Source organism: Choloepus didactylus, chromosome 10 (genome assembly GCF_015220235.1).
Source record: "Choloepus didactylus isolate mChoDid1 chromosome 10, mChoDid1.pri, whole genome shotgun sequence".
NCBI classification, from domain to species: domain Eukaryota; kingdom Metazoa; phylum Chordata; class Mammalia; order Pilosa; family Megalonychidae; genus Choloepus; species Choloepus didactylus.
In genome coordinates, this window is record NC_051316.1 from 47,527,804 (window position 1) to 47,540,635 (window position 12,832).

The 12,832-nt window shown below is 38.8% G+C and overlaps 1 protein-coding gene across 8 annotated transcripts in view; it reads right to left on the reverse strand.

The window, feature by feature from the left end:
* Positions 1 to 12,832, reverse strand: part of PIP5K1B (phosphatidylinositol-4-phosphate 5-kinase type 1 beta) — a 343,315-nt gene that overhangs the window by 111,668 nt on the left and 218,815 nt on the right. For all 8 annotated transcript variants that reach the window (XM_037851227.1, XM_037851226.1, XM_037851232.1 and 5 more), the window contains 4 exons: positions 5,275 to 5,486; positions 3,840 to 3,923; positions 3,669 to 3,717; positions 639 to 723 (listed from right to left, as the gene is read on the reverse strand). In XM_037851227.1, the coding sequence (XP_037707155.1) occupies positions 639 to 723; positions 3,669 to 3,717; positions 3,840 to 3,923; positions 5,275 to 5,486 (430 nt within the window). The remainder of the gene's footprint in view (positions 1 to 638; positions 724 to 3,668; positions 3,718 to 3,839; positions 3,924 to 5,274; positions 5,487 to 12,832) is intronic.

The following is a 12,832-nucleotide window of genomic DNA, read 5'->3' on the forward strand; positions in this document are numbered from 1 at the left end:
AATACTTCATAAACATTGTAGAAAATTTAATAAATACTGATTTGAAGGAAAATAAAATCATATTTTATAATATGATATATAATCTCCATATTCATATAATCCCCAGATTCAGAAAACCAGTTAGCAATTTTATATACCCAATTAAAACTTTGCTGTGTCTTTAAGTATACAGACCACTATTATATACATATATATATATGTATATATGTGTGTGTATGCATATATATTTTTGAATAAATCTATATCCATAAAAAGTAAATGTATTTCTAACACATCATTTTTTTTGGCTGCATACCATTCCATTGTATGATTGTATTATAATATATTTAACGATACACTATATGGTTGGCCATTTAGGCAGTTTCTAATTTTTTCCCTAGAAAACAGAGCTCTAATAATCATAGCATCAATAAATTCCTGAGCAGAATATCTTCATCATAATCACTACTTGATCAACACTACAGGGAAGAAATAACTCCAATGCTCCCAATAAAATCTTGCAAAGATATACACTGTGAAGTTAGCAAGTTAAGTGCTAAGAGTAAAAAACAAAAACAAAAACAAAACCACACACACACACACACACAAACAGAACACAAGAAAACAAAACAAACTTCATATCTTTATAAAAATCTTACCTTGAATTTTCTTGAAAACTCTGGAATTCATGAACTTTAGAAATCTGTCTGCATAAAAACTTGGTCTGTGAACTGAAACAGTGTCCTAAAAAGACAAATCAGGTATCACAGGTTTACTTCTCAGATAGTTCATTCCAACTCTGCAGAAATATCTATGCAATTGATTCTGTTATCCAATGCCCTTAACAAACTCAAGGAGTGGATGTCAGGAGCCAGAAGAGAGCAGTCCCCTGTGGGGCTTGAGGGTCTGGGGCAGCGGGAGGAGGGCAGGATTCTAGACCCTCAGGATGAAGCGGAGCAGGAAGCGAGGCACAGGAGGCACTGTAAAGACTGCAACATAATTCAAGACAGCTGATCCTTGTTCTGCTGTGGAAGAGACTGCGTGAGCGAGCCCCATGAGGGCCTTTTAAACTTTTTACATGCAGGCAAACGCCTCAAGCATCGTCTGGAATTAAGGGTAACACTTGCAGTCACAACAGGAATTGGGACCCTAAACAAATAAAACAACCCTAATGGAATAGTGATATCTAGGTTAAAAAAAAAGGTGCTGGTTTCATCTCCAGGTGATCAGGTGAACAGACAACAGGAGGATTCAGGGAGACAAGGCTGACTGGTGACTCCCCCCTTATCATGAAGATGCAACTAATTAGATACAGTTGGATCGAATTAAGTCGTTAACTCAATTCTCTCACACTTGGCAGGAGTCTCTGTCTTTAGGACTGAAGGGTTATTTTATTACAAATTCAGAAAAGAGGATGGAAGAAGGAGCCAATTCTCTGAGTTGATTCAGTAATCATTATCTTAATATCCAAGATGCAATGCACATTTCTAGAAATAGTAAATTTGATTACATAATGCTCCATTTTGAATCCAGGTTTATGGATCCCACTAGGGAAACTTCTAAGAATCTAAGTTTAGATACTGTAAAGAGTGTGCAGTGTGTCTGGCAGAAAAAACCTACACTGGACCCGAAGTCAGGAGAACTGGTTGTAGAGTTAGTTCTAACTTGACAAGACCGTGTGATCCTGGGAAAAGACAGTTTGGGGCTTCAGTTTTTTTTTTTTTTTTTTTAATGTGTGAAATTAGGGTGTTACTTGAGGCATAAGGTCCTTTTTAGCTAGAATAATCTATAATTCTGTAATTGGTATAAAAGGAAGGACACAGTATGTAGGAACTCTCTTTGACCAAGTCACAGTGATTCTCTAGACTACCAGCAATGTTCTTGATATGGTGGGAAATTTACCACTGGCTTAATGAGCACTTTTCCTTGTATTCTAGTAGTTCTGTCTGAAGTGGACACATTTTTGCAACAAGTTCAGTAAATCAGCAATATTGTTTAGATGCAAGGGACTGAGAGGTAGTCCTAGATGATTAAGATTTTGTCCTTGCCTTCAAAGAAAAATCACATTGTTGTCTTTGGTATTAAGAGACATTGTTTTAAAAAGAGGCACATTTGTAAATAAATAAAAATAAGTCTTAATTATAGCTCACAATTTCACAAATACATAACTATCACAGAGATTTTCTTAAAAAACAAAACACTAAAAAACGAAAGATATGTTTTAAATAGAGAAAGGTAGGGGCTCATTAGAAGATAATAGGACTTGGCCATTCAGATCAGAAATTCTCTCTGGTAACAGGGAATTGAAGTTGTCTCTGCAAATAAAAGGAGCATGAGACAGAGGGTGTTTATTCTCTCCCTTCTATGGTTCTCCTTCAAAGCACTGCCTAGTTCCTACCCTTCTCAGCTGGAAAGAAAAAAAAAAGAACCTAACATCCTGACCTTTTCAAAGGAGGAACCTTTGTTTGATCTGAATAAGCCTAAGGCTAATTCTTAGAAATAAATTTATGAACCTGTTATTGAAAAGTGCTTTCTGATTGAGATCAGTCGTGTGGACAAAATGCAGATCTTTCAGGCTGCAAGTTTTATTAACAGTCTACCACAGCACTGAGAAAGTTCATATTCTTCTTCCAAGAGAGAAGCATAACATATATAATTTATCCTTCTTCAAAGGGAAGTGCCTGCTGACATCTTAAAAAGACATGTGCACCCCAATCTTTGACCAACATATTCTGTGGAAGTACCACTTCAAGTTATTAACTGAGGGAGACTTAGGCTGATAAATCTTCCATCAGTGACAGGAAGTTCAATGTCCAAAGAGGAACTTGTGTGTGTGTGTGTGTGTGTGTGTGTGTGTGTGTGAGAGAGAGAGAGAGAGAGAGAGAAAGAGAGAGAGAGAGAGAGAGAGAGAGAGAAACAGAGAGAGAGAGAAAGGGAGGAAGGGAAGAAGAGAGAGAAAGGGAGAGAGAGGGAGAGGGACGGAGAAAAAGACAGACTGCTCTCCAATTCTAGGTCTGCAAAACACCCTCACGTCATCAGCATGACTCATGTATAATCCATAGCAATCTAAAAGCTTTCACTTCACATGTTCTTATTATGTGTTGGAAATAGTGTTGAACACTGACGTACAGTATTTTATTTAATCCTCACATCAACCCTGTGAGGCAGGTACTATTAATATCTCCCTGTTACTGATGGGAAATCAGGCCGAGGGGCAAGTATCAAGCTGCACCACTAGTAAAGTGGTCAAGGCAGGGATCAAACTCAGGGTCATCGTCCACCAGCCAAGCCAGGTCTCAAACCACACTGCAGCCTGATCTTGTGAGAACTCTATTTCAACTATCCTACTGATCTTCCCAGCAAGATTGAAAACCTTTCCTCCTTTTTCTGGTAATTGTTTCATAATTGAAGAAATCTTAGCAGGTGCCTTGGACTTCACATAAGGACATCATTCTGTTTTCTGGCCTCTACCGAGCCACCAGGTATGATGCAGTCTATTTGAAGAGCTATTCAAATTCGTGTTGTCTTTGTTCTCAGATTTGAACCAATCTGCCAGCCAACAATTCCGAGTTTATAAAGGCCTTCCTTTCCTTTCCTCTACAAGTCTAGTGGCAGTTTCCCAGACACACTCTAAAGTCTCTGAGAAATCAGAAATATATATCTTAACAAGCAACATAAAAGTCACTTACCCCATCATAAACAAGAGCTTTCCAGGAATGTTCTAACTTCTTCATTAACCTAAATGTAAACAGACAGGAAAATAAAAATGAAAATATAAAATCACTCCCACTGGGTGACTTTTCAGAACTTGTATTGCCTAATTTTAAAATAATACAAGATCACTTCCCCACATTTCTTACCTATATGACTGTAGAATATCAATAATGCCCATAAATAAAAGTAGTTTTTCTCCTTTATGGCTTTTAGCTGGAATGCCTCCCATCCTGTTGAGAAGGCAAAAGTGAAAACATTTCGTCAGATATTACAAGAAGAAGTTAAAAAGATCATTTCTAATAAATAAATTGTAGATAAAAATGGACAATCTTTAAGAATTCTGGGCTATCTTCCCCTTCTTTTTTGGGGGGTGTGACGCTCAGTTAAAGACTTTCCGGGAATCCAAAATTATGCACTTACTCACAGAGAATACCAGCATAGCTGTAAACTCTCAAGAGTTGGATCAAACGAATCCAATTTAATAACTATTCCTATTTTAAAACCACAAGAATTTATAAAGCATTTTAAAATACAGCTTTTCAAATGCAATACTATTTTTTGATCAATAAAGTAATGTATATTCATTGTGAAGATTGAATATACACCCATAGAAAAGCACAGAGAAGAAATAGAAAGAATCCATTACTAGAATACAAAGATGAACACTATTAATTTGGTACGCCCTTCCAGTATGTATGTGCGTGTGTGTGTTTATTCAAACATATTATATGGAGGAAATTATTTAATATACCAGGCTTTATGTAACCTGAACTTTTCACTTGCAAAATGTGAGCATTTCTTCATATTCAAAGCTAATGTGATTTTTAATGGCTGTGGTGTTTTTCACCATACTGATACAAGATAATTCACTTAACTGATTATTGGATATTTAGAGGGATTTACAAGAAAGGACTAAAAAAAGATTTAATATGTGTTAATTTTCTTTATAAAAGTGAAATATGCCAGGGTTTAGCCACTACTTGCTAAGGAAAATGATTTCTTCCTTTCAGTCTTTCTCAGCTAGGATGCATGTGTGATGCAGTCAACTCATTTCAATCATTTCCTTTGGCTGAAATTGTTTCAGTTTGTCAATATGCACGTAATACATGCAAACTAATCCTGAACTTACATCTGGCTGAGGCAAGAGACCACATCTGCCAGGGTACATAACCAGAACAACAGAATCCTCTTAGTGCAGATAAATAGCACTAAATTTCCTCTCATGTATTTGCTTAAATATATGTTTATTCAAATTCAAAGTTTATTCTCCCTCTTGTGATGGATGTTTTGAATATATAGGAAATGGAGGTAAAAACAATTTCAGTCATTGTTTAAAAAAAAAAATGGAGCCATTTGAAAAAAGAAACAGCATGGGTAAAACGAATGATGATAACTAGGAACACTGCCACTCATCTAGTTATCCACAGATGAACAGAAATGAAGACTAGTTGAATCCATTTTAACACTAGGTTGCAATCTATTCCCAAGTGCAACCATGGAGTGCACATGGCTGCATTTAACTACCTGATGACACGGGCTACCACAGTCCAGAGGGACTGGTGGACCATGGGCGGCACTTACGTGTCCGGGTTCTCTGTGATGACCCCGTCTCCAGTCTTCCCTGGACCCTGGATGGATTCCATTGCTGTTGAGTAGAGGACCTTCTGTGTCCCAGGCCGCTTAGCATCAGGCACATTTTGTGAGGTCTCCTCTTCTTTGTCTTTGAGGGAATGGTCCAAGATGTGGATTCCCAGCAAAAGGCTATAGTCCATGATCTTGAAGCTTTCCAAAACCTGAGTAAGAGAAAACCAGGATGCTGGTTAACCCAAATGGCCTAGAAACCTTGTGTGCACAGAACCAGAGAGTTCCAGATATGCAAACACACAGTTCTAGCACCCCTTCCAGGGGTGGTTGAATTAAGGTAACCAAAGACAAGATATAAGAGAAATGAAAACAAAACAAAACAAAACACTTGAGGTTATTATTGGATCACATGCAGTAAGGATTATCACAATGGCTCCAAGATGAGAGCTTGATGCAAATCAAAAGCAAGCACATCTTTTCTTAACCCTCCATGAAATTTTCACTAATAGCATTTTATCGAACACTTTCCATGTGCCAGGAGCTAAGTGGTCCACTTGTATTCAATTCTCTCAACAACTCTATGATACAGTTACTATTATTATCTCTATTTTAAAGATGAAGAATTTGAGACATGGAGAGATAAAGTAATTTGCTCAATTATCAGACAGAAGGGCCAGGATTTGAACCCAGTCAACTGCAGCTTCCACACCCTTAAGCATCAGAGCCGAGAAACCAACAACCAATGGCCTGCATAAACTGCTAAGTCCTTAGCACAAAGACTCCACAGTGGCTCAGATGGCAGCTGGGCTGGAAGGTGTTTTTGCCTGGACTCTGCTCTCAGATCTTAATCTTTCCGGAGTTTAGTGATCTCTTTTTCAGAACCCCAACTCTCAAAGTTGCCATTCAATTCCCTGCAGCTAGTCTTTATAAAAAAATTGTCCACTCGGCAAATAGTGGGGAAAAGAGGGAATTAAAAGCAAGGATGCAGTTCTGATGGGAAAGTGATGGAAGGTAAAGTCTAGACAAGATTCAGTCAAAAATAGCTTCAGAGTGTAAGTAGGGCTTTGATATCAGGAGCCTTCCTAGATGGAGAGAGTGTCCAAACACACGTATTTGCCTGGAAATTGTTTCCCTTGATGATAGAGATCTTTTTCTACTTATTTATATACAGTTCTCTTCTATGACAGATTTTTTGATGCCTTGCATTTCTTCCACAAAGTTGCTCAGGAAATTAAAATGGTGAAGTAAGAGAATCCTGGTTGGTAGAATGGTTGTCTGTGACCCAACATGATAATCTGTCATTAGTCCAAGGTTAAGAAATACCTTTGAGAATCAGAGTCCACAGATAACTCAGTTTAACCAGGGATCAAATACCCAGAATTTCTTATGCTTCTCATTCTCCCTTGGCCTAACTGCCTTTTTTTAAAATGCAATTTTATTGGGATATATTCATATACCATACAATCATCTGAAGTATATACTCAGTTGATCACAGTGTCATCATACAGTTGTGCACTCATCTACACAATTTTTTTTTTGGCTTAAACAACAGGAATTTATTGACTTATGTTTTTGAGGCTAGCAGAAGTTCAAACCTGAGGCATCAGCAAGACAATGCTTTCTCCCCCAAAGGCTGTGGCTTTCTGGGGCTGGATGTGGAGAGCCTTGGGCCTTGACTTCTCTGTCACATGCCTTGGCTTTTCTGTCCCATGGCAGTGCACATGGTGGCATCTTCTCCTTTCTCCTCTGGATTCAGTTGACTTCCAATTTCTTCCCTGTGGCTTTCTCTGTGGGCTTCTTGATAAGGTTTCCAGTAATAGGACTAAGACCCATTCTGACTGGGTTGGGCCACACCTTAACTGAAGTAACCTCATCAAAAGGTCCTATTTACAGTGGGTTCACATCCACAGGCATGGATTAAGATTAAGAACATGTTTTTCTAGGGTATATAGTTCTAACTACCACATCTTCCTTGCCTCTTTCAGCTTCTTGTGGTTGCCTGCAATCCATGACATTCTTTGGCTTATAGCTGCATCACTGCAGTCTCTGCCTCTGATTTTGCATGGCCTTCTCCCTTGTGTGTCTGTGTCTCTGGTCTCTGCTTTCTCTTCTTATAAAGACACCAGCCATTGGATATGGGCCCTTCCTAATCTATTACAGCCTCAGTTCAACTAATTACATCTCCAAAGACTCTATTTCCAAGTAAGGCCACATTCTGAAGTTCTGAGTGTATGTGCATTTCAACCCAGTACACCATCTTTTGTCTAGGAGTCTGGTGCTTGCTATTACATGTCTGATTTGGGAGAAGAGGGAAATACTGTTGTTCTTTACAGGGCTGGAGATGGCTAGGAAGTGTGGCTTGAATAGGTGTGCCTGTTCTCCCTCCCTGTACTTTTGGAGACCCTTCATGCAATAGCTGCAGAAAAAAGAGAGTTGCATTGCTGTAGGTTTTTGTGGCATTTTCTTTGCATCATAATCATTCTGATATGTTCCTTAGACTATTTACTGAGAAACTACCAAAGCCTCAAGCTTACAAAAGAGCTGTCATTCAGGAGTTATGGTTCTATGGAGGCAGCAGGGCTGGGAAAGATGGAAGTTAGTGCTCCACTCCACAATCACTTTTTGAACATTTTCATTACTCCAAAAAATAAAAATAAAAATAAAAGTAAAAAAGAACACCCCAAACATCATATGCCCCTCCTCCCCCCCTTTATTCATTCACTTTTCGTCTGTATTTTTATACTCATCTGTCCATACACTGGATAAAAGGAGTGTGAGCCATAAAGTTTTCACAATCACATGGTCACAGAGTATAAGCTATATAGCTACACAATTGTCTTCAAGAATCAAGGTTACTAGGTTGCAGTTCAACAGTTTCAGGTATTTCCTTTTAGCTCTTCGAATACACTAAAAACTAAAAAAGGATATCTATATAATGCATAAGAATCACCTCCAGAATGACCTCTCGACTCCATCTGAAATCTCTCAGCCACTGAAATTTTATTTTGTTTTATTTTTCTTCCCCCTTTTGGTCAAGAAGGCTTTCTCAATCCTACAATGCCGGGTCTGGGCTCATCTCCGGGAGTCATGTCCCAAGTTGCCAGGGAGATTTACATCCCTGGGAGTCATGTCCGACATAGCAGGGAGGCCAGTGAGTTTTACCTGCTGAGTTGGCTTAGAGAAAAAGGCCACATCTGAACCACAAAAGAGGTTCTCTGGGGGTGACTCTTAGGCATAATTATAAGTAGGCTTAGCCTCTACTTTTGCAGTAACGGGCTTCAGAAAGGCAAGCCCCAAGATCAAGGGCTCAGTCCCCAATGCTTGAGAGAGTATCAGTAATAACCCAGGTGGGGAAGTCCAATATTTCCACATGTTTCCCCAGTTCCTCAGGGGGGCTTCACAAATACTTTTTATTCTCTGCTGAAATTACTCTGGGATGTATCAGGGCTTCACGCTAACCTGTACAAATCAACCAGATCTCGCCCTTACTCAAGGTTCCATGTAATTATGGTGTTTGAATAAACTGACTGTACAAGTTAAATTACATAGTTTGCTACAGAAAATACAGATTTTGCACCAGATAAACATCTTTTCCTTTGGTTTCACATAGAAGTTGAAGTTTTAAAACACCATCAATATTATCCTTTTCCCTTTAATCTGATTTACCTTAGTCCCAACCAAGTCTATTTTGTTCATATCTCTAATTGAAGTCTGATCTCTTTTGCAGCTTTTCTAACAACTGCTGCATGGGGTAATGCTGACATTCATAACTGCTAAACTCTGGCTTTGAGTCTCAGGTGTCACATAGATACCTGAAGTCACAGGGACCAACTAGGCTATTCACAAACAGCTCAGCATCTGAGAATTTAGAAATAACTGTTACAACTCATGAATAGACATAACTGCTGTTAGAACTTACAATCTAGGAACCTTTACCATAAGCCTTCCCCTGATAACCTATGCTCTCAGATTCAATTTTCAGAGTTTGCATACTATAGTTAGTCCATATTAACGAGGCGTTATAATGTTTGTCTTTTTGATTCTGGCCTATTTCACTCAACCTAACTGCTTTTTGAGCAGACATTTATGATGTCCTAAAGAAGGGGACAGGCCTGAGGATTCAAATACCTGTGGCTGTCATTTGATGGATGCCATCTGACAAAAGGCTCTGTGAGCTATGGCCTAAGTGGTCTTCAAAAAATAATATTACCTGTTTCATGGGATGCTTGTCAAAAACATGTCAATGCCGGCAAAGCACTTAGAAAAAAATCCTGTTACAAAGTATGAGCTCAATTAATTGCTAGATATTATCATTATGATTATAATTCAGGGTGACCCATTTCTCATATTAGTGTGAGAGATTATAGGGAAACACCTCTGCAAACAAAAATTCACTGAAAAGCCAACAAAAATACGACTACAATTCTAGTCCACTTATGGTGCTATTTTGGCAAATTCTGGTGTCTTTAAAAGATCTTGGTTTGTGGTAGCCTGTAGCATCACCTGGATATTCAACAAGAAAAGGTCGGCTGACAACACAGCAGTTTTGATCAATGGGCTATAAAGTGATTGTCTTACAATCTGTATGAGAACAGTTCCGTTTCAATTGTCAATAAACACAGCCCGGTGACCCACACAGCCCAAACCACCCATTTGGAAATGTTTCTCCAAAGCAATGAGCTGGCTGCAAAAGCACATTCTAATCCGACTTTATGACAATGCTGTGATGCTCCGACCAGGCATCCGGAATCATTCCCACGAGTTGGGAGGGCCACAGAGCAACAGATACTTCATTTTCTCTGCAAAAAGCATCCACCAATTAATTCTGTTTGTTAAAAAGCTTTTTCTCTCAAATAATTTTTCTTATGTTTTTAATAAAATATTTAACCTGAACTGTTTGGTTTGGACTTGCAGTTTCTCTCAGTGCCCAAGAACAGGCCAGAGAAATCTGTGCATTTCGTAACTGATACGAAGCTGGACAGGGTGGTCCAGATCAAGTACTGATAGAGTGAGAGCTACCCTGATGCCTTCATGGTCAAAGATGAGTCCCTGTTTGTTTGTTTGTTTAAAGGATAAACCTCAAGAGAGAGAATGAACTAAGAAAAAGCCACAAATAAATTTTTAAATAGAGGTTCACTTTCTTTGAACTCCTAAATTGAATTGTCAGCATCCCTGGAGGATGCAGCTGGTACAGAAATCATTCTCAGGAGGTCATACTCTACTTTCAGAGTGAAAGGCTTACAAAAGAAATTTTACTCCTACTTAACATAGAAAACTGACCACCATAGTTTTTTTGTCTTTGTTTTTTAGGGGCACTGGCCAAGTTTCACCATCCTTAAAAAAATGTTAAGGAACAAAAGATGAACATATATGGATAGATTTTAAATCAAGTTCAAAACCTTCTGCAATGAAAAACTGTGGGAACAGATTTTATCCACGTGTATTTAAGAGCTGCATCACTTACGAATGAAAATAGTTTTGCTATTCATATCCTCCCAGTCCTTTAATTAAAGGAATTGATAAATCTGCCAAAAACTTAACATGCATGAGTTCTGAGAGTGTCCAACATTCCACATCATGACAGATACCAGTCAGTCCAAGCTGTCACTGAGGCAAACATTTATTGTCAGAATGTGGAAATATTTTTACAGAATTTGGTGGTTATTGTATCCATGCATTTGCTATTCAAAATGTAGACTACCATGCAAACACAGGGGCCTTTCCATGCAGCTTGGGCAGGACTCTGCTTCTCCATTTGCAGAAAAAGAGGAAAGAGGAAAGATTCAAAGAACTATTTAAAATGGAAAGCAAATGCCTTCTATTGTCAAAGTCAGATTTTTTCCCCTTCTCTCTAAAGGACCATTTCAAGTTGATAATAATATTGGGATGTGTACAAAAGTCAAAGCAGACCTAAACAAAGCATATCTGGCTTCTGAAATAAATGCATTTTCCCAGGTTCTTGTGGCTGGTAACGTGTCAGGAATGCTCTTATTCACATACAGGTTCTGTAGAGTTTGGGACTGAATGTGGGAGACTGACAAACTCAGAGTGATTGACAGTGCCATCCTCTCTTCATGACCAAAGCTCATAAACAGTGTCTGTCCTCTCACTCATTCACACCTTCGATGCCAAACTATTAGCCCATGGCAAATAGTCTTCTGTCCCATTACTAGGAGGAGCTAGAGAGGCTGCAGAGCAGTTAAGATGCCCTGCTCTGAAGCCAGGTGGCCTGATTTGACTCATGACTGCCCCATCTGTGTGTACTTGGGCAAAGTATGCAACTTTTCTGGGTCTTGCGTCCTCATTGAGTTATCGTGAAGATTAACAGAGTTAATCCATGTCAAGTTTTAGAATAGTATCTGGTGTGAAGAAAGCGTTCAATGTCAGCTCTTGTTGTTACCCCTCCAACTGTAGAATCAATCACTGCTGACCACCTCATCTTGAATCTCTCCAGTGCCTAGCCTCTGTGGCTCTGCCGTCTCTTGGTTCTTTGCCTTCCTATTTGTTTGTCCCTCTTTTTCCTCTTGTGCCCTAAAGATGTTCAGCAAAGTTCTGTCTTGAACTCTCCCCTTTCTTTACTTTTTAGTAGTGACATTCATTTAGTCTTTTCTTGGGAGAAAAAAATTGAGTGTCTCATCTGTGCCAGGTTCTGTGGAAGCTGCCGGAACTTCAGGGGTTGATAAGAACAGCCAATTGCGTCACCCGCATGGACTGTTCAGTCAAGTGGGGGAGACAAACTCTGAACAGGGAAACTCAAAATTATACAAGCCTGAGTTACAGACAGCAATAAGGCCTGGAAGGAAAACTCAAGGGACTGTGGAGGGACTCCACAAAGTTTACCTACTTTTGAATGCGGAACTCTTCACCAGTCCAGGTAAGAAGTCATGATCCTCGAATGAGGGTAGCAGCAGGGGAATTCAGGACAGAAGTAGATAGATTTAGGATCTTTCAAGGTTGATTCCAACTACCATCTCTCTACAGACAATTCCTAAATTGTTATCTTTAGTCTGATGTTACTAAGTGCCAGCCCTACACATTTCCAACAGCTTTTGGACATTTCTAAACTTCTTTATACTGTCTTGCTGCAACCCTAAACTCTTATTTCACTCCAAAGGAGTTCTTTCTATTCATTTCCTCTTTTATTTAAAGTCATTCTAATGTGCATCTTGGACTCGATGACTCCTTTTCCTTTCATTAAGTGGCCCAGTCCTGAAGCTTCTATTATCAAAACAGTCCTTTCTATGGTTTGATTGTGATTTCTCTTTCTTCCCTTTATGATCCATTTCTCTTTATTTTTGTTAGAGAAGTTGTAGCTTTACAGAAGAATCATGCATAAATACAGAGTTCCCATGTACCACCCTATTATTAACACTTTGCATTGGCATGGTACATTTGTTACAATTCATGAAAGAACATTTTTATAATTGTACTATTAACTACAGTCCATTGTTGGTTCATTGTGTTGTATAGTCCTATGTTTTTTAAAAATTTTTGTTCTAGTGACATATATACAACCTAAAATTCCCCCTTTTGATTCTTTTCTGATACCCTTGCT